Source organism: Pygocentrus nattereri, chromosome 26 (genome assembly GCF_015220715.1).
Source record: "Pygocentrus nattereri isolate fPygNat1 chromosome 26, fPygNat1.pri, whole genome shotgun sequence".
Classification (NCBI taxonomy): domain Eukaryota; kingdom Metazoa; phylum Chordata; class Actinopteri; order Characiformes; family Serrasalmidae; genus Pygocentrus; species Pygocentrus nattereri.
Genome location: NC_051236.1, coordinates 24,407,982 through 24,430,449, shown reverse-complemented (window position 1 = coordinate 24,430,449; position 22,468 = coordinate 24,407,982). Strand labels below are relative to the sequence as shown.

At 39.4% G+C, this 22,468-nt stretch overlaps 1 protein-coding gene across 1 annotated transcript in view; it reads right to left on the bottom strand.

The window, feature by feature from the left end:
- The window catches only part of cachd1 (cache domain containing 1), a 75,669-nt gene that overhangs the window by 16,982 nt on the left and 36,219 nt on the right, over positions 1-22,468 (bottom strand). The window contains 12 exon segments of the mRNA XM_017721981.2: positions 193-374; positions 1,550-1,692; positions 1,890-2,058; positions 3,268-3,385; positions 3,568-3,691; positions 4,733-4,882; positions 5,593-5,826; positions 7,277-7,423; positions 7,517-7,733; positions 8,410-8,554; positions 9,790-9,916; positions 15,906-16,012. Coding sequence (XP_017577470.2) covers positions 193-374; positions 1,550-1,692; positions 1,890-2,058; positions 3,268-3,385; positions 3,568-3,691; positions 4,733-4,882; positions 5,593-5,826; positions 7,277-7,423; positions 7,517-7,733; positions 8,410-8,554; positions 9,790-9,916; positions 15,906-16,012 — 1,863 coding nt within the window.

The following is a 22,468-nucleotide window of genomic DNA, read 5'->3' as shown; positions in this document are numbered from 1 at the left end:
TAAACAATAAAACAACCACAAAGTATCAGGAAAGATTTCCTTTCTTTCAGCTCTGCATTTGCCTGAAAAAACTGGTATTAGTTGTTCAGCAAACTTAGTCTCTAGCCCGGGGCTCTGTTTAGCACCAGCTCCCAGGGACTCTGGAAGGGTTTTAGAAGTGTGGAGACCTCCGCCCTCAGGCCCTAATCTCACCATTGTCTCCTAGTAGGGTCGAAGGCTTTGTCCATGAGCGAGCCAGGGTAAATCCGCAGCACCCCATTGGGCGTTGCTATGTAACGGCGCACAATGTAGCAGTTCAGGCTGCTCAGCTCCATGAGACTCATCCATTCGTCCGTCACATGACTGGTAGCCATCACATCGTTCCTGACAGACGACTGGTGCACAAAAGAGACAGAGTTTGAGCATAGCAGGGTTCCGTTAAATCCGATCTGAGAACGTCTACAATCATTGAAAATACTCCTTCTAATTCTGCCTAAAAAGAGGGGGAGCAAAGCCAAGAGAAGGAATGTACAAAGACTGATGCAATAGTTTCTGTGCATGTGCATTTAGCCTTAGGTTAGGAACAAGGCTTCTACTGTTACTGAGTTATTATAGCAAAGTTGATCATCGATACTGATATACAGCCAAGCTGTATGAGCTACGAGCTGTAAATTGTGAAAGAGGTAGACAATGGTTCTTGTGTATATTGAAGTCTACTATAAAGTACGAGCTATGAAATATTTAGTATCGCTGAGGTGTTTGTAGTAGTGTAAGAGCCTGAGATGGCTAAGAGGCATACATTGCCAATATCTAGGTTGGCTATGAGGCTATACTGTCACTGAAGTAGGCCTCAGACAGTGTATGAGTTTGTTTACACTAGAAGTGTACATTTAAATAAATTTTTATTTCAGAGTATCCGAAAGGGTTAATAAACTAAAAGTTAGTTAACAATGGGGAAGGAAAAAACATAACGCAAAAAAAATGACTCCAGTCTGTGACCAGAATTACAGAAACATGTTTATCTTGTATACACGATGTTTACATTTAGCAAGCATGCTCAAGTCCAAAAAAAACTGTCAGGTTAAAAGTTCTCCACAACACATTTTTTTATTATACCAGTCAAACCAGGAAATTATATAATGGAATACACACACACACACACACACACACACACGTGTGTGTGTAATTTTGAAAACATTAAAAACTAGAAAAAAGTAAATGCAAGGTCAGGACCAATAAAATGGTCCTTATTTTGTGAAATATTTCTGTCTTACAAAAGCTTTACATAAGAGTGCAAGATGATACTGGAATCATATCAGCATCCTCAGGTAATTTTGTGTGTATTGCACCAGTTTTTAAATTTGAGTAATAATTAAAGTCGATATTTGATGAGGCAATTACTGCATTCCACAAAAACAGCGTTCAGGCAATGCTGGACTACTGTGCTGAAGTGTCTGTATTTTATTCATTTGACTACATTTGTAACCCTGTAAATGAAAAATAAATGGTATATATTTCTCCCAAATGACATATATAAAACTAGCCTGTTTGTGTGTGCGTTTGCAGGTACCTTCAGGCCTGGGTTGGCTATAAGGCGTGTGGTGTCGCTGAGGTAGGCAGTGTAGTGCTCCACCATGCGCTTGGTTTCCGGTTGACTCAGGTGCTCATAAGGAGAGGAGAAACTACCGGCTGACAGCATTACAGTAGGGCTCTCTGTGGGTACACAGGGAGAGTGCACTGCAGTAAGCACTTGTTACACAAATAGACATTCTGCATTCCTGTCATGCCACTGCTGTGGGACAATCATCGAAAACTGGCTTACTGTTATTGCAACTAAATACAAAAAAAATGTTCTTATAAATTACATAAATTCAATGATCTTAGGTCTATATGCTGCCTACACTGCTTACCAATAGTAGCAAGTTGTTTGAAGTGCAGGCAGGTGCTGGGTTGACCCAGCAGGTCCAGTCTGTGGTACAGGAGCTTACTGCTGGGGGCTGTGTTAAGGTTCTTCAGGTGCTTCACAGGTATTTCTGGCTGAACATAGACTATGCACAGAATGAAGGAGGTGTCCTGGACCTACAGAATACAAGGCAGAGTGGATGGGAGATAAGGAAAGAGGGCATGTGTGAGCAACATAGATGAGGTGGTCTTCTTGTTTGCAATCAATAAAAAAAACACCTATACACACAGAATCTAATGTTCAGTAGTTAAGTGTTCAAATAGCATATTCAGTGTTCAAAATATTGATAAAGCAATATATTATGGACAGCTTTGTGGTGATACAAGTATTAATACAGTGATAGTTGGTTCAATATTCATAAATTTGCTTTTACGTGGTGCGTGCTTGGGTAAAAAGATTCTACATTCAGGTCTGAGAGCAATGCACCCACTGCATTGTAAACAAGTTTCCTTTCTTAACTGTTCTTAAAGACATGTATGGCCCCTGTTAGTTGGGTACTTCGTCCAGTTTGCAGTTGTAGTAAGTTATTCATTTGTAGCTGCTCGGTTAGAATTTCAGCCTATAACACTGTTAAAAGCTCCACCTAAACTCATTTATTTATTAAAGTGAAATTTAACTATTAAACAAAAATGTCTAGTGTCATTTGTCATTGACTCGTATCATTACACTTCATCATGATAAGTATTGTTGTTGAAAGTAAAGAGTCCTAGTAATGGCTGCTGTAAGCAGCAATGGAGGAAGCAAAGTCAGGTCATCTTTTTATACATTAAATACACATAAATACAATCAGACAGTTACAGAGAGCAGCACAGGCAGTGACGTCAAACACTGGTTAAGAAGATGCCCATACCGAGTGTTTACTGTCAAAGCATTAGAGAAAGTGCTCTGTAGTTTAGACCAAGTTCTGCCTCATGAGAAATGTGCTTTGCTTCACTACAGCACCAAGACAGAAATGTTTCCAGTTTTAAAATAAAACAAAGGTGTTTGTTAAGAAAAGCACAGCCAATAATGTTCCAAAAGCAGGTCAGCTGAAAGACATTTAACATTATGCCTAATTTCACCAGACTGCTTTAATTATAATAATGTGCCACTGACAGTCTAAGTCTGTTCAATGCAGACAGCTGTTGTCATGTATGTGTAGATCTGACCTTGGAAGCACACAATAAACCATAAAAATCTTGAGGTGACAGGACTGAGTTAGATGCCAGCACACATCTGTCTGTGCCATCTCAGAATAACCTTAATGTGAGCAAAACATATGAAGAGTAGAGCTCTAGCTGATTGGAATATGACGAGTCAAAGCCACAGTGGCAAAATTTGTGTACCAGTTTCCAAGCATAGCTGACGTTATAGGCTTCTCGGCTGGGGTCTCGCAAGCGATTCATGTGCCAGGACAGAGAGGAGTTGATGGGCACAGAGATGACCTGGCTCCCCAGAGGCAGACTGAAAAAGTACATTAATAAATGTTATTCTAAATGCTAGACTCCAAACACAGCAGCAGAAAACCAAAAGACCATGAAAGGCCTTAAAACTTAATGTGCGGTCTCGTAACAGCTTCATAATAATTAGTCACTTAAAATGAGGTCACTGACTGAGCTCAGAATTGGAGTACCCCTGTCCCTCACCTGAGGATGTTCTGGCGGACAGCAGCAAAGCCTGGGATGTTCTCATAGTGGATGATGTCAGTGTGCAGAGGGGCTTCAGTCATCAGGTAGGGGCGAGTCAGGGATGGGTGCATGAGGGTGTAACCTAACAAATTAGACCAACAAAAAAAAAGAATAAGTGACAAATTACCAATAATGAACTACAAAACAAAGATCCGTCCAATTTGATGCTTCTGGTAGACATTAAACTACAACAGCACATGCTTTATGGGCTTTTAGTCCTCAGTTCCATGTCTGTGCTCATCTTTACTGAGCAGCTGGTGACAGCAGGTGCAGCATACTCTTACCAGAGAGAGAAACTTCTATTAGTCTCATTAATGGAAACGAAGCTGAATTCTAATAAAGAACCATTTTGGCCTCTTTACTTACTGCTCCTCATCTCATTATTTAATTTACAACCAGTCTGGTAATTACTCATGACTCTATAATTCAATATTGATGCTAAAGTTACTCAAAGATACTAAATGCACTCATTAAACTCCATGCTGCAGAAAGAATCACATTTGCCAAATATTTTAAAGTCAAAAACACCAACAAACTGGTCTTAACTTTCTATATGTATAAAATTATACAAAACTCTCTATGCAGACATCACTACCAAGCAGACTTTTAAGAGAATATCCATTACAACTCCTTACTGTCTAATTAGTTCCATACACTGGCTATGAGACCCTCCAATATGAACAGTTCTCCTGTTTCTGCTCCAAGCAGCTGGCCTAAAGCAAGTCTTGTTGGCTCATAGCCTGTGAGTGTGCAAAAGGTACTTTCCCCTAATGGATTGTTAAATGGGGTAATGGCCTTCAGTCCAGTGTCCTGAGTCATTAGGACTGGCAGTGCTGCTCAGAGTGGACCTCCAGGTGAGACTTGCACAGAAGCAAGAGTTCTAAAGAGTGAAGCCAATATAAGCTACAGCTGAAAGCACACAACATGAAGCAGGAAGGATAGGATAGTTCAGAAAGAATCTGACCCTTAATCCGAATAAGAAAAACACAAGGTAATTAGAGTGTAATATGTAACTGAACACACTGCTGTCCAGCTTTAAGAAACATATTCTTTAACTAAAAAGAACCACACAATTAACAGCATTCAACACTAGTTACTTGGTTCATAAGGCCATGGCAGTTACCCTTGTTATCTATGAGGAAGGTATAAGAAGCCAGCGAGTCTTGGTAATAAGTGACATCCTCGAGGATATAGGCCAGGTTCACATCCACCCCCACAACCCCCAGCAGCACGTTTCCAACATAGCATGGCCGGCTAACTGTCATAATGAAGCCTAGAGAAAAAGAGAAGAAAACAGAAGAGAGAAGGTTTTTAGGTTAAAATGCCCTATACCAAATATTGTAATACTGTAGCTTTTAAGATGTTTTTAGCCATTTTGAAGAATTGGACTAAATATTGAAATGCTGAACCATGGGGAAATGCAGTATCTCACAAAAGTGAGAATATTTTATTAGATTATTTTCAGAGGACAGTAAATCTACACTGCTATATAACTACTGCTATACAAAGTAGTACACTGACTACTGTGTTATATCCAAGTATCATTTCTATAGTGTTTCCTATGAAAAGATATAATGAAATATTTGCAGAAATGATCAGGGGTGTATTCATTTTTGTGAGATACTCTATAACTGTTTTGAAGTTATTTGAACCAATAATTGCATTGCAAATAACAGGCTCTTCATAGGTAGCTAAAGGGACTACAAGCTCACTAAAAGAGGATTAAGGCTACGTGGATACTAACACACAAGACTGTACCCCAAATTTACACTAGGCTAAATAAATGCACTGTTACAAATCACATAGGCTCTTAAAACACTTATGTGTCTTATAGGCCACTATTACGGTTCACACAGTGGAAGTGGCTAAGTGATTATGGTCAGGCATTCATAAGAAATGTTACCCTGCACTACGTAGTATTTCTGGCTATTCTAAAGGGAGAGGAGGAGAGAAGTCAAAGAGCTTCCTCATGTTCTAACTCACCATCACCCATCTGGTCTGCGTAGGGCAGGCTGAAAGAGGCCACGTCAATCATCCTGTTTGGCAGGTTGATGTAGAAGCGGCCCACACTGGTCTCCAGGTTACTGAGCTGGTTCAGTACCATCATGCTGCCTTTCACAACAGGAAGCTGGGAACGGTCCGAAATGCCATACTTTGCCGAATTCTGTTCCGCCAAATCACGCATGAATGCCAGCTCCTTCAGACCTTTCACACCTTCTGTGAAAGAAACAGGAGAGTCAGGGTGGACCAGCTTGACCAACTAGGCGACAAAAGTTCAGCTCAAATATAGAAGAAGTGCTTTAGGGATGACTATTTGCAAACAGCTGAAAGAACAGCTCTCCAGCATTTATTTGACTTTTGAATGTAAACAAATCAATCATTGTCAACAGCCACAATGATGGATATGGACCAAAAACTAATGTAAGACAAGACCATGTGCAGCCAGGGGTAGATAGATATAAACATTGCCAGTCAATAAATCAAATTATAGCAACATGTCCATTATATAAACATCATATTTATAATTAATAAACATGCTTCAATACCAAAAACAATTAGGTGATGCTTTAAAAAAGGAAATATTTAGTCTTTTAATTAATAAGATTATTATTGTTGTGGTTACTGTGGTTGTTCCTTCCTGCCGAGCTGGTCCACTCTGACATCATTCGATCTAGATTATTTCATTAGGTACATCTTCAACAACTCTAATGATAGCCTGACAACTGTAATGATAGCCTCGGTCAGCTTATTTATTTCAATAAAGTCTTCACTTATTCGCTAAGGCTTTGCTGTATAGAGTGATATTATCAATGCTTAGGTGGGGGGTGGGTGGACAGGTCTCTGATGATGGCTTGTTAAAAGGGAAAAGAGCAGGGGGGGGGGGGATCTCCAAGGCAAATGGCCAGGCTGTACATTTTTAATGACCAAATGTATAATGTTGTAGCATGGAGCACTGCGCAATAGTAACTGTCTACCGGAGTAAATGAGCCTTTAATTTAATCTCTTGAATAAGCCTTTAACTTAAGAGCAAAGACAATGTAGTGACAAAATAAAAACATTGTGATGTACAAGATGGAGGTTAAAACACAATCAGTGTGTCAATGTTCTTTGCCAGTATTAATACCATTTTTGTTGAGGTTTAACTCTGTACATCAAATCATTGAGCAGACAAAATATGACTGACATGAAAAGAAAGAGAGGAAGAAAGAACGACATAAAAATTGTGTGTGATTGTGTGTGGACACATTCAGCAGCCCACAAAAGCCAGGTCCATAGCAGAAGCCTGCTCCTTTACACCACCATGCTAATCAGCTTCAATCATATTTCTGTCATCTACACACAAAAGACCTCTTCCCCTCTTTCATGTCACCGAGTGCCCTTTGATGTGTTGCTGCTTTTCTCTTTCTTCTTTTAGATGTCCTGCATTTTAATGTTCCTGATGCTCAACTAATGTATGTTAATAACAGTCTAATGTATGCAGGTAGAGAACCAGGTGAGGAATGGGATAATAGAGGGCCTTTCTTATGAAAAACTCATACACATACACAAATATAGAGATTAAAAAAGGGGCACATGCGCACAGATACAGACACAGAACATTAAAAAAAACAACTCTGGTTGCAAAGTAAGAGAGCTGTGATGAAGGAGTGTAAACTTGAGGGGTTACCGTTGATGAGAGCGTAGGTGAGGATCATGACTGAGTTGTTGAGGTGGTGGTTCTCCTCCTTTATCACACTCAGAGTGGCTCGCTTCTCATGCTCTGATGAGTCTCGAGAGGTGATGCCCGACAAATAGATTATCACCATGTCGGTGTCTGAGAAATTGGGGGGGGGACAAGACATATCACTAAAGGCCTCAGAGGTTGAGGTACTATAGATTTAAGACTAAGATCCGTCAGGTGTCTTACTGATCTGCTGTTTGCTGACGTTGCTGGTGTTTCGCAGAAGCTGGAAGGCCTTTTGGAAGCCCAGGGCATGCTGGGTGGGGCTGTCAGAGGGTTTAATGTTGTTGATGAAGGTGCTCATCTTACGCTTGGTCTCACTGGTGGCTGGGGACAGAAAGCTCTTGTAGCATTGATCCAGGGAACAGGAACGAACAGCATCAGCTACTGTCAACACTGAGATCTGTGTGTGGGAACAGCAGGTATGGTCAGTACTTTTGGTTCAGAGTAAATAAGTAAATGAAGAAAGAAATAAATAAAGACTACATAATACGGACATAAAATACAATGAGTGCTAAAGCTGCTGGATACTGGATGATGAAATAAAAAGCAATAAATTATGATTAAAATATACAATTTCACTGTGTGTATTGTAAAACTTCTACATACAGTCATGGGCAAATATTTAATACCCCTGGACAAATTGTGCTTTGTTACTTTTTTTTTTTTTTTTAAGGATGTGAAATTAGTAAACATGTTCTTTCCCGGAAACAGACATTTTTCTACATATTGTAGGGCACAATTTCTATTTATTTGCTTAATTTAACATAGTGGGAAAAACAAAAGATAAAACATGCTATAAAATATGGGCTGTTCAGAAAGTAGTTTAATTTTTGTTTTTCAATGTTAAAACCAGCAAATAAAGAGCAATTACACATTACAATTTGCAGAAGTACATCCTGTACATACTTTCACTTAAAGAATCAAAAAAGCATGTAATTTAACCAGGAGGGCCCAAACATTTGCATACAACTGTAGGCCTATGTTCTTTCTAATAAAATTACGTCACTGTGTAATGTAATCTGATCCGTTTTGTTAGAACAGCCCTTTGTGATGTGTTGAAGTGTGCTTTTTCTCACTTTGTCGTGTTCATCAATGGAGTTGAGAATCACAAGGGCGGCGTCGCGTGCAATCTGGAGCTGCGTCTCGCTGACGGATGAGCCGTGGTCTATGAGCACCACAACTTGCTTCGACTGGGGCGTCACAGCAGACACATACACAGGCCTGAAAAAATGGCAGATTAAATGCTTTTACATAAACAGTTCAGACTTACACAAACAGCAGCCCTCTGAGTGGTCCTCCGAGTAACTGTGAGCTGGATATTTCATGGTATGCTTAAGTTTAGAAAGACAGACCTACAAAAAAAAAATAAAAAATGGAAAGACTTTTGCCCGTTCAGTTTTGCCTTTGTAACTGGACTGTATAGAAAACCAACCTACTGCCCAGTCCCTCAGCTCTGTAGGTGGGCCTTAACTGCACTGTAGCATTTACATTCTCCCATCTTCACCTCCAGCTGTCCTCTAAATACTGTTTGCACAACGGATTGCAGTTCTCTGGCATGTTGCCTTTGGGGGTTCTCTGTACATCAGCCTGAGTGACTGAACAGTTCAGGATTCTAAATGTGGAAAAGTAATTCCCTCACGGTCACACAGATAAAAAATACAAATGCAGATAAGGATTTACATGGGTGAGTCTATATACACACACATGTATGTACGTAAAGAGAGGGAGGGAAAAGCAAGAGAGAAAACAACAAAAATGAGAGCGAGGAAGCAAGTGATGCAATAAGACAAGCAGAGATAGGCTAGACTACAAGAAAAAAAAGACCATTTCTTGAGGCTGTAAAAATCCTCCCTTGCCTTCAACATGACGTGACTGATTCTGGTTGCACGTTGTAACTCCAGTGCATAAATGTTGCAGCCTTTCTGCCCTGCCACAGTAGAGCAAAAGCTTGTGAGCGCTAAAACACAGACCGATTTGGGTGTTACCTCTCTCTTTTTTTCTTTTCTTTTATTTGATTAGACAGTCATTGTGCATTTTTAAGCCTTTATTAAGAAATGGAAAAATACCTCAGGGTGGTTTTGATTTACACACTGACCTCTGCTCTTAAGCTGTGAAATTCAGCTGACAGACCAAGCAATTACTTTGGAAAAATGTCCTGAAGTGGGGGAAAAACTGGTCGGGAAAGGGTGATGTCCCTCCAAAAGTGATTTTTTTTTCCAGCATATGGAGAGCATTTGGGTGAAGTTTTCACCAGTTAAGTGGCATAAATGCAAGGAAAATAAAGAGTGTGTCTTTACATTTTATGCAGAAGAAAGGCAAGTACGATAGTGCTCTACACAATAAGAATTTTCTTACTGGCTGTGCTCCAGTGTGCTTGTTCTCCCTGAGCTCTGCTGATAGCCCTTTGACTATTTCTTTGAGTGTGTGAGTGGAAGTGTGTGTATGCATTTCTGCACCTGCTCCTGTGCTCATAGGTGCCCTTGCAGTGGAACTTGTGAGCAGGAAACACAGTGAAGATGCCCTCCTCTGAGCTGAAGTACTGCCACTTGATGCCAGGGTTTGACTTCAGGTTGTCTGCCAGCACTAGAAACATAGTAAGAGGGCGAGACAGACAGAAAACAGAAGGGTTATCAGCTGTAACCTTTATCTGCAATTTCTATCTAAAGCACCACTTAAACAATAAAATATACCATCACAGTATGCCTTTCCTTTCTACCACTCACTGTTAAGTCTACTTCTTTACATAAACACGTCCTATAGGAGACACAATGCCCATCGTGAAGCAAGTCACAGCAAGAATTCTGCAGAGCTGCAGCACTTTGGTCTTGGCACACGCAGGAACACTGCAGGGGTAACACAGTGTGACTAGGCAGCCCGAGTGCGTTTTAGTTGGAGAGGCCTCAGGTTTGTGAGGACCTGAGCTGAGATTGAAACAGACAAACTCATTCTATCCAAACAGCACACAAACAACCCCATCACAGCACTCACCATACCATAAGTGTTCATCTAATCTCCAGAAGTATGAACTCAAAGAGAAGGAAGAAGACAGAAGGGGGTGAGAAGAGATTCAAGAATGGAAAAATGAACCTCTTCAGGGTGCACCTCTTAAAAGGAGTAGTGCAGATGTTCAGCCTACAGTAGCAGAGCCCATCCACCACTGAGTTTCAACTGTGATTTTCTCCGAGGATGCAATTAGACAGAATTCACACAAAACTAACCTGACACAAAAACTGATATTTCAGTGCCAGATCTATGCCAAAACAGAAAAAAATCTACTGTATCAACTCCATTACGTAAACACCGGTTTAACATTGCTGAAAACAAAAGAAAACTTGGGAAAGGCCACTGGAACCAACTTCACGATGCTGTCTAAATGCCCTGCATCAGTGACAAGACTGTCAAAGAGTGAGAAATATAACTTCAGTACTATAACATTTATACTTTTTAAAAGCCACTTATTGTATTTTCTAATTATTCATTAACTTATAAAGTTTGTCATATAATCATGAATACAGTAGACAACCTCTCAGTTTACACAAAACTAGTAGTTGCGCAAAGTATAATGTTTAATATGGCTTTGGGTTATCAGAAATATGTTCATACAAGGAGGTCTTTTTAATAACTAGGCACAAGAAAAGAATTCAACCAATGTGTGTAATTCAAAACGTGCATATCAAGTATTTGTACGATGGCTCTAAATGTGGCTCACCTAATCTTAAGAGGCAGAACATTAAAACTGAATATAATAACTATGTATTATATATTCTTATTCTTCTTTATTATTAAAAAATAGATCTTAATGGGTCATGTTCTTGATTTTAGGCACTTAATTCCTACATTTAATTCCTAACTAATGACAGCTGATTGTGGATCAAAATTCTGCATCCCCAGTGTCGACCATAATTCTGCTACTGTGACCCATACCAAAGTGACCCATATGGCACTGCTCTGCACATGCTCACCAGCACTACTAATTTGCTAATAACTACATGGGATCAGTACTTTGAAAAGAAATCTCTTTTTTTTAGCAAGTTATTTTGAATGTGATATAAAGGACACATATGTACCGATCTGTCATATGTTTAAAATGTGTTTATTTCATAAAACATATTTTTTCCAAGCAAAGACTCTCCTGCTGTGGCACACTCTCTCACTGGCATGTGTCACTTTGACAAACTGTAGTGGAAACAGTCTGTGCTTTTACAAGGAAAATGGGCCATGACACATACCCAGAACTAATAAGCATAAGTCAGTCCTTGATTTTTATTTTTTCTTTCTAATTCACATATGACTACCAGTAAAACTATACTATAAATATATAATAACTATACATAAGATGCATGCATACAGAACACAATATTGAATGAGTTACAGGAACATCCAAGAAGGAGGAAACTAGAGCATTAAAAAGGAGCTAATTAAAGAAAGAATGGGAAAAACATTCCTTGAGCAACACACCGGGGGCAACAGTTTAACTGCTAACATGAAGCCACTTGTCTTAGCCCTCAGCTGTCAGAACACAAACAGATAGAGCAACATTTCTGATTCTGAATGGCCTGGATGCCCGTAAATCAAACCACTAACAGGAGAGAGGAGCCCATTCTGGCCTGCTGCACATACGAGAGCCTCCACCATCATCAATCTGGACTGATTGTATAAACAGGAACTTTGCAGCATGTTGACAGTTTGAAGAATCGTATACATTTGCTGCCCTGCAACACTTAATCCTCCACCCAGTGTTTAGAGTAGCTGAGAACCATAGTCAGGAGGTGAGGGCCCTCCATTTCCTCTATCCCTCCCTTCTCACTCTCTCTCCCAGAAACGTCTCTCCTTCTTTCCATTTCTTTACTTTGTTAGCAGTCCCGTCACTCTCCAAAGATTATTTTTTCCATCGCACAAACTCAAGCAAGGTGGATCTGCAACAAACTCAAGTAAAGTGGAACACTTGTCTCCTCTTTAATCCTCCCTTTACACTTCTCTCTTACTCTAATTCAGTTTGTATTATACACTTGTGCTGCCCTGCAAAATATACACTGTAATGCACGTATGTAATTCCCGCTGAGAATAAGCTTCTGTCTTTTTTGTATCAGTATGTTTTTTCTTACTGGATTCAAACATTAAATTCTCACCACACTATTTCCCCTCTTTCCTCTCCTTCCTAACTGATCAATTTCCACTCAACCTTTCTGCATTCTGGCCTCTATAACCCCTCCACTCTCTCCTACCCCTCTCCTCAGTCACACTCTACTTAAGTGAGTGCTGTGCCTCAGCTCGGCTGAAATGTGACACTCACATACATGACAGCCAAGAGCATGCTAAAGCACTCTGAGAAATAAACAGATAAAGAGGTGAGGGGAAAAGAAGGAGAGAGTGAGGGAGCGAAAAAGGAAAGGGGAGAGGAGTGAAGTGTGGGGTGAGAGGAGACACTGCTGAGTACGTCCAACACATGACCACCACACACACCTTCACCATTCATCGCACAGAAGGCTGCCTCTCTCCTATTAGCCCTTCTGAAAGGCAGTTTGCATGTCTGCCTCTTTCTCCCTCTCCTCCCCTCCTGGGCCCTGTTTAGACTAACTGGAGACAAATGTGGCTGATGACTGTCTCTATGGTGTAAGGGTCAATTCTGGATGACAAATAGTGCAAGAGTGGTAACATGAACTCTTGATGACTGCTTTAGAAAAACAAGCTGCTGGGTGAAGATGAATTGGGGTAATCTTTGCTGGAGTGAGCGGGAATGTATGCGAGGCTAAATGGGAGAGAAATGGGGTTACAACCAAGAAGGTCAACAGATGAGTGCAGCTAAAGAAGGCTTTTATGGTGAAACTATAATGAAGGTAGTTTGCATTAAGCATAATGAACATAAGCCGCATGGGACACATGATTATGATTATTCCACTACAGCTGGCAAGATTAGTAGGCTAGCTTGTGTTTTTCACATTCTGAATCATTCTGTATTTAAAAATAAATGGACATATAAAAGGAGGTATCTTGCCTACAACTGCAGCTTTATATGATAAGACAGAAAAGAATAACCCAGCCAAGCAGATCACGATACAGCAGGCTAAAAGCTGAGCTTACATCACGTGATTTCTACCCCAACCATAGTTCTAACCAGCAGTTTTGTGGTTGGGAGAGAAAATTGAGGGACACAGACTCCAATTTCTTTACCTTTTAATTGAAATTCATAGCAGTCGGAGTATATCAAACATTTGAAATGACCCAGCATTTGAACTGATATGGTTGTTCTTTACAGAGCCCAACTGAAATATCAGTGTAATACAGGGAGATTCACTCGAAAGAGGCCCTGAATATTCTGTTGTAACTCCTGTTAGAATGAAGCAATCTGAACCAAAAAAATACGCTACATACCTTGACGTACGTGTATGTGTGTGATGCTGGAAGTGATCAGCGTTTTCTGCCAGACACATGAAAGGGTGCAGGTATGCACTCAGAAGTTGTAATCGGAGGTTAAACGTCGCAACAGCTGTCTGGCGCCTCTGTCATCGCTTTGACGCAGGGGCATTCCGGCTTGTTTGAAGCTCCATATATTGAGAAGCACATCGCGTGTTGTTTCGTTCAGATTACTTCGGCCTAGTTAGAGTTATTATACAATATTCGGGCCTTCTATCGAGTGAATCTCCCTGTATAATATCGCAGATAACGCACCAATATTGACTTTTTTTTTTTAGTTACAGCACTTTTGAGATTCCAACACAAAACCCCTTGATCATGTCAATTCACTGATATTTAAATTTTCAAAAAATTAATTTCAATATTCAAATATAAAATGTATTCCTTTACCTAACACAAGAAACTAATGAAACTATGAATACTAACTAAAAACAAGAAAAATGAAAGGTGAATAACAGAAACCCAAAACACAAAGCATTCTGGGTAGCTGTGCACCTAGTACTAGAATATATATGACTGTTCTCAAATAATATAATGCAGCACTGCTGTAGACCACTTCTGTTTAACTGAGTAAAAGATGTGACAACTGAGAACTGGACATCATATCGGTCATTAAATACTGTTAAACTAGAACAACTGAAATATAAAATTAAAATATAAAATTATTTTGGCCAAAAGTGTTCGATAAAACCAGTATTGGCAATTTATACACTGATCATGCTCTAGTAATTTACATACTGGGTATATACTGGTCAGTGAATCTGAATCTAACCAACAGCCAATAAAAACTGAAAGTGTGAAAAGTGAAAATAGTATGGAAGTAAAGAAAATGCAGATATTCAGGTGTGTAACGGAGCATTGTAATTAATTTGTTAAAAGCAGGAGCGCAACTGAGTGGCAAATTCCAAAAACTACCAAACACAAATCATGTCTCACATCTATGAACTTGCTCAAATGTGCTTCAACTGTTTCCTCTTTGTAGCATCACTAGAATCGGTGGAGAAAACAGCACCATCAAGCTGCTACACTTCCATACCTGCATATCCTAGTAACAGGACAGTGTGACATACTCAGCCTTTTCATAATGTTTTTCTGTGCATTTTAAGTTATGTAGTGTATTCTCGTCTTAAAGCAGTAGAAACACTGGCACAAGTCAGATTCAAACAGCCATCATGTTAACCTCAGCTGGCTGGCTAAATAGCTACCAGTAAAACAGTGACATTGCAATCTTCTGCTTTATTTTCTTGTCTAAAAATGTTGACTGAAATCCCAGTTGAAACCATACCATTTGGTGTAATTAAGTGGTACGTTTCTGCTGTTTCGATGGAACTTATGTTTCTCAAAGTTGAGACAAATGCTGCTGTTGTTACATATAACCAGGATAACAGTTTCTATTAAATATTATAATTATTTGCTTTCCCCGTGTTTGATGTTTAAAGCATTGCCTTCAGAGTAAGTAGGCATAAATATCACCCCTGGTGCTGTTGGAGAGTCGCATTGTTTTAAAACATTACTGCACCCTGTGCACCACATTTTCTTAAGCCAGCAGTGCTATTCATAATCTCATCCCACACAATATGCTTGGACACGTTTTCAAATTCTTCTGACAAAACTTGATGAAAACTTGACGAAATAAACATTTAAGGCATGAGTTTTATTGGTATAAAAACAATACTTAATCGGATTTGATTAATGATTAATAATTAACTAAGAAAATCAGTCTTGGTTTGTATGCAGGACTGCACTGCCTGAAGCGCCTATAACAGAGAGAGGAAGACTTATACAGCTCTAAATGACAAAAACACACATTTCCTGCCTGGAGACCACTGATCAAGGAGATCAGGACAGTCGACTTTTAAGTGTATGAAGGAGGGTTCATTAAGACGAATGCAACAAGAGGGAATAAGAGACAGAACGAAAGGAAGAGAATTGATGTGAGAGAAAAGGAAGACAGAATATAAAGCTCTTCTCATAACATTCAACAGCCATGTTTATTTCTCTCTCTAAAAGAGCAAAAAAGAAAAAGAAAAAAAAAAACGTATTACAATTTGACATCAGATAAGCAATATTATTCTTTGAAACTGTTGCCATGGCAGCAACTAGTAGCCAAGTGAAAATGAGCTCACTGGTTTTGGGGCGTGTGTGTTATAGTGCTCACCCGAATTGAGGTCTCGTCCTGGGTTGAATGCTCGGCTGTTGACAGTGGGGGATAGCCGATCACAGCTAATGGTTTTTGACACATTTGTGTTAAAATTTCCATCGAACCTGGAAAATAGAAAGAAATATTATATTATATATATAGCAAGTGAGCACTGAAATGTGTTAACACATAGCACTGCAAAGCCTTGACGATGTCTACACCGAAAACATCTAGCCAAATGTAAACAAGTCAAATGTAAACAAATGGACTCTCTCACAACTTTGGCTAAAATTAATGAGTATCCAAGCTACGGTAAACGTCTTGCGCAGCTGGTCTCATTGCTCCTAAATTCAGTCGTAACTGAAGGTGCTTGCATTTGTTAACTTGTGACTGCTAATTCTACTTTGCTAATTAGCTGTATCATTATTATTCATTGAACCAAGCGGTATCCCTTTACCTCCAAATTTCAGCACTCTGGCCATTCCCCTCCAAACAGCTTCATTACTGTTAACATGTTTATAATATTTAATGGAGAGATTGTTAAGATCCCCCTCTTCTCTCCACTTCACAGATAAGTTGCTCTTCATTTATTTTTAGATGAAATGGCTGATTGACACAACGCATCAAAGTAGAAAAGGGGTGGCCATCAAAACTGTGCTTTGCTGCTTGGTGTAGACAACTTCATTGATTATAATGGAATCATTCTGACTTTGTTGTTGATGCTTCCTGTGCTAGGACACTGTGCCAGTCTTACAGAGTTCTTTTGACTCTGCTGTGCACGTTTTAGACCTTTCTCTATTAAACACCCACAAACACCCACAAGAAGTTTTAGTAACAAACCGTTTAACAGTCATCCCCGTTTCAGTTTCCCATTAAGGTTTTCATCACTCTGCCCGTCATGTTATTCCTCCTAATAAACTGCCACATGTTCAATTTGGTCATTATTCACATTTTCAACTTTTCATCAACATTAATAATAATGCAGAGTGAGTTCAATAGAAAGTTTGGGAGTTTTAGAAATTCACAACTCAAACTGCCGGTTTGCAATACGAATACATGCAACATGCTAGTGAACTTGTTATGCCTGTCACAACCCATTTTCCTCTCATTAGAACAGTAAAATAGCTAAATGGTACAAACATAACCTTAAAAACAGAAGTTAGTGCACTACTGGGGTTATCCTACCTTTATAATGTAGAAGAAATTCTGTGTACATAGTGGTTCTGTAGTACTCTTCTGATCCAGAGTTAAGATTATAAAAGGATAACATTATGATCTTATTGATTATGAACTGTTGTTCTGTAATAGCTATCGTCCTAAAATTCAGTCCTAACTGAAGATGCCATAGTGACTAAATGGATGTTCCCTGTACTACGAAAAATACTGAGTGTAAAATACATTTAATTAAAACATGAATCATGGATTCTCATTTCTTTTTAGGAAGAGTATTTCAAGATCATGTCTCTGAAAGCATGCTCTGTACAAATATACATAAACTCTGCTGGGAAATGAGAAATTTGTGATGAACTGGATGTAGAACAGATGGGGTTTCTGGAAGCGCTCTGTCTGTCTGTCTGTCTGTCTGTCTGTCTGTCTGTCTGTCTGTCTGTCTGTCTGTCTGTCTGTCTGTCTGTCTGTCTGTCTGTCTGTCTGTCTGTCTGTCTGTCTGTCTGTCTGTCTGTCTGTCTGTCTGTCTGTCTGTCTGTCTGTCTGTCTGTGGCAGAGATTAATAAGTTGTATGCACAATTGAACACCTGTATTAGCCATGAGCACAATCATAAAGTAGCTGAATTCAGACATTAGAGGGACAGTCTGGATACTTTTGGACAGACAACGCTGCTTAGCATGTTGTTGTTCATTTATTATAGTGCCTTCATTAATTCATGTATTTGTAGCTCCAATAAGACCTGGATAAAATAAATCAGCCGGCAGCTTTCAGACAGACGCAAACACATTAAAAGTGTAACATAAAACTGTACAGAAATCCAAACCTAAGGATCTATGACAGCCACGTATGAAAATGTTTATTCACAAAACAGTTTGTGTGTGTGCATGGGAGTGTAGGAGAGAATAAAAGAGCACAATGGTTGTTCCACAGCAGACCCCTACTGTGCTGTTATGTCTAGTCCCAGCTTGCTCTGATGAAGCACTGATGTAAAGCCTGTCTCAGGAGACTTCCCTGCACTGATTCCCTCACGCATGCGCACAGAAGCTCTGAACTGCTTGCTCCATTCAACCTATCACACATCTGCACACAAAACCGTTTTGTAATGGAGAAAGAGGAGACAGAGGTTATCACATAGCTTTCTTATCACTCCTCTTCTCTCAACTTACCCATACTGCACCCCTAAATATCCCCAAATTCCCCTCTACTAACTTAAAATGATCTTTTAAACCTTTTTAATCCTCAGTACCAATCTATTTCACTCCCCTCTCATTTCTTCTACCTCTCTTCCGCCAGCATCCTCCCACCCTACCCCTCCTCGCTTTCCCTCCTCCTCTAGCAAAGCAGGAGCCAGGCTGTCTCTTGATTGACAGCTGCTGTGATGTGCAGAGTGCTTTGAACTTCAGACATTTAATTCCCATCAGGCTCTAGTCATTAGAATTCTCCTTCAGCACACTTTACATGTGGGGGCTAGGCAAATGCGGCAGATAAAAAATACATTTGCAAGCTCTTTGAATTTAACATCAGAAAAAATGAGTGAAGGATAGAATGAGAGCAATAGAGAGAGTGAAACCGAGAGAAAACGAGACAGCAGCAGAAAGCCAGAGAGAAATAGGGCTCTGTTTTCTCCTACATCACTTATTTGGGTTCAACATGCAAATGAAGGTCTCAGAAAAACATCCAGGAAAGAAGGGATGAAAAAAGACAAAACAGATGAAAACAAACAAAAAAAGCCCAAAGGTACTGCTGAAAGATATTCAGCAGCAGAATCATTATTAAAATAATGACCTAGCAGTAGTTGAACAGGGGAGTGTAGAAAAACAACAGTACACTGATTTTAGAGCATTTCAGTCTGTACCATAACAAAGCAATATATATATATATATATATATATATATACACTGCCAGAAGTTAATTTACTAAGGCATCCTGTGTGTGTGTGTGTGTGTGTGCGCGCAATTTTTTATATCACAGTCTACTGAGAGCAAAAGCAGCTGCCCGTTTCACTGCAGCTCATCCTCCATTGTCAACCTCTCACTCTCATACCACTGACAATGTGACATTTTTCAGGTGATCTTTGTTATCGCTGTTTAATTACTCATAGTTTTCCCATGAGAGCTGTTCAGCTTAGTCTACTAAAGGAGTCTTCCAGAGCTACAGTTACTGAGGTTACAGATAGCAGCATCACTGCTGTTTGGCTTGTAAATGAAACTTTGGACTCAACATACTTCTGTAATAAATAAATTCACAGCAGCTCAAAATAACTTTTTATCAAGATATTCATCTGTGGAACTTGCTATTTAAAAGCAATATTTGAATGAGAAGGCTGCAGTGAAAGTCATAGCAGCTGGTAATCAGGTTGAAACGATGGATAATTTAAAGGGTTAAAATGGGGAAACACAATAACAGTGCGTACAAAAGAGTACGTCAATGTCAGCATTTACCTGCATGGCTACAGTCAACATGTTACACAAAACAAAACGGAGCATGTCACTGCTCTATGAAGAGCTAGATAACAGCACCCTAATCCTCAACTGCTCAAGTGCCATCTCTCACATCTCACTTCCACATTTAGAAGCATTTGATTTAGTGATAAGTTCAGGTCTCTTGAGAGACCACTCCAGTGCTAATAAAGCTCAGGAGGCTCACTGCTCCATTAGAGTCGTAGAGATAAGATCCATGCAACTCTGTAGCATCCTCTCTGCCTGACTGTTCACTTCTGCGCTCATTCCTCATCTATCAGAATGCTGCTTCATTAGTGCAGAGGTTAAGAGGGGCCTCATGTTAGGCTTTGGAGACCCTGCCATACATATGCACTAAGAAAAGCATGTGACTTGAGCGTGCTACAAAAGTTCAGGCCATTTCTCAATCTGAGCCAGCACAGTCCAACATGCACCAAAAGTCTCAAGATGAAAGAAAATTAGAGGAAGACAGGGGGGTGAGGAAAAAAATAGCCTTTTTGTATAGATAGCATGGAGGGGCTTAATTCCACTGAGTAATGTAACTATTTAGCTAAAGCTACCAGAGAAACTACAGCTGTAAAGCCAGCATTGAGATATTATATTATATGAGATATTAAAGCAGTCTTTAGAAGATTCTAATTGTGAAGCTGAGACTATAAAACTAAAGTTTAAAGCTAAAATTAAGTAACTCATATTTTAAAGACACTGAGAAACTCCAGTAAAAATTCAGCATTAAAAAATGGTTAAAAGCAAGCATTAAGAAATGACAGTTGTACACATAACACTGAAAAACTACAATCTTATTCAAAAGTTTGTGTGTCCTTGGTCAAATTACGCATTTACACACCCCTAAGACAGAACAATGCACAACTACTGTTTGTTTACTAAATTTTACATACTGGGGAAAAATAAAACTAAATTTAGCCTGTGTAAAGTCAAAAATGAGAAGCTATTATTTAAAGCTAGAACTGATGATTTGATGACAAACTACAGTTATAAAGCAAGCACTAAGAAACTAGTTATATGCTAAACAATAAGAAACTAGTTGTAAAGTTAACATAAAGAAACATGTAAAGCAAGCACAGAGAAACTTTCTGAAGAGAACATGCTTCAGAGTCTATCACAGCAAAGTTCCTACTGTATTCAGAGCCAGCATGGCTTGCCAAAACTCAGTCTAAATGGAGTTGGATCAAAGAAACAAACAAAAAAAAAACAACAGTTTAAAACATTAGTAAACACATCTTCATCACACTTTTCAGCATATGTTCATCAAACATTCACACACACACACACACGGAAACATTTTCCAGTAAAGAAGGAACAGAGAGAGTAGAATAAAGAGAACAGATCCTATACATGTCCATGAGGACTACATTAGGTTCATACAACCTCACCCAACTTAAACAGACCAACAGTGATGACACCCTGCGATACCAGAGCTAAATATAACTTGAAAATAACTGTCAACGGGTCTCTCATCTACACTCTCAAGTGCTCATCAGGGCCTTTGAAAGCTGTTGTACAGGCCCAAAATGGGAAGAGGTGAAAATTCCTAGCTGAGAATGAGTTAAAAAAAAAAACCTTTATGGAGGCTGAAGGCTGGGCTCATGCCTAAATCCCTTTAAGCAGTAGGGGATCACGTGCTCCCAGAGAGAGAAAGAGAGGTGGGGAGGTTATTTTGAGACGGCTGCATCATTGGTTAAGTGAAGCAGGCAGCGAAGGGACTAGTATTGATTAAAGCATTCTTGGGTGGTAGAGGTCAGAGTCCACTGGAAAACACACGGACTGGATTGGTGATGGGGACATGACATTGTTACAGTGTGAAATACTTGATCTCTCATCCGAGAGTGAGGACAGAAATGCCAGTTATAACAGGGTTAAATGAAGGCGCCAAATCCACTCTTTAAAATCTCATTCATAAACACGGTTCAGACCTTCACATGTTTCTGAAGGCATGCAACATAGGACTGATAAAGATTTCATAATGCAAAAAAGATATCACTAGATTGTTCTCTAGACCATTGTATGAAAAGTAAACAGTGAATTTATTCAGGGCACTGGCAGCTGATGAAGCACTGAATTCACAAAGCTCTTACGTTTGTCTAATCAGTCCAAGAAAAGAAATTTTGCATGTCTATAAAAAAACGACAGAAACTAGTTCTCGATAACATTATCTGGGCTGTAGTGACATGCGGTAGCCTGCCCGCATTTAGTAATTGCAGATTATACTCAAAGAAAAACCTCTAAACAGAGAATCTCCCTTATCAACTGGACAGCCAAGGTTCAGAAAAGCAGTTCAACAGTAAATGCACAGTGAACATACGATTTGTGATCCAGATTGGCTTGATTTGTGAGAAACCAGTTATTAGTTATCCAATTAAGACAGACTGTCTAGTGTGACCAGTTACAGGGATAAATTTAGCATTTTAGAATTAGTTTTAAAGTTTGCTTAAAGTTTAAACTATGAGCAAAACAAAAACAATTTCTGTGAGATCAGAAATTCTCTGAACTCTCTGAAAAACAGAATTATTTGCAGGTGGTAAACAGTTCTATCATAATAAACAGCACAATTTTAGTTCATTCCAGCGACTCACTCGGTGATATTCCTCTTACTCTGTCCTTGGGAAGACTTTTTTCAACTTTCCAAAACACCAAAGTGATCCAAAACTCTGAGTGTTTAAGAGCTCTTTGAAGTTTTAGTAGCAGTGTGCTATCACACAGCTCAGTGTAACAAGTGAAGCAATCTCCTCTCACCCTCTCGCTCATATACCCACACTTTCATCTTAATAATTTTTGGTGATGCTCATACTTAATTTGTTTATCTCTAACATTTATGTAGCAAAAAAACACACACAAAAAAATTTGAGAGCGTATGGCTAAGAAAGGTTTTCAGTGCTACCTGCACATCCATGTATCTAACAGTACTGCACAGATGTTTGAGTTAAGCTTTCATT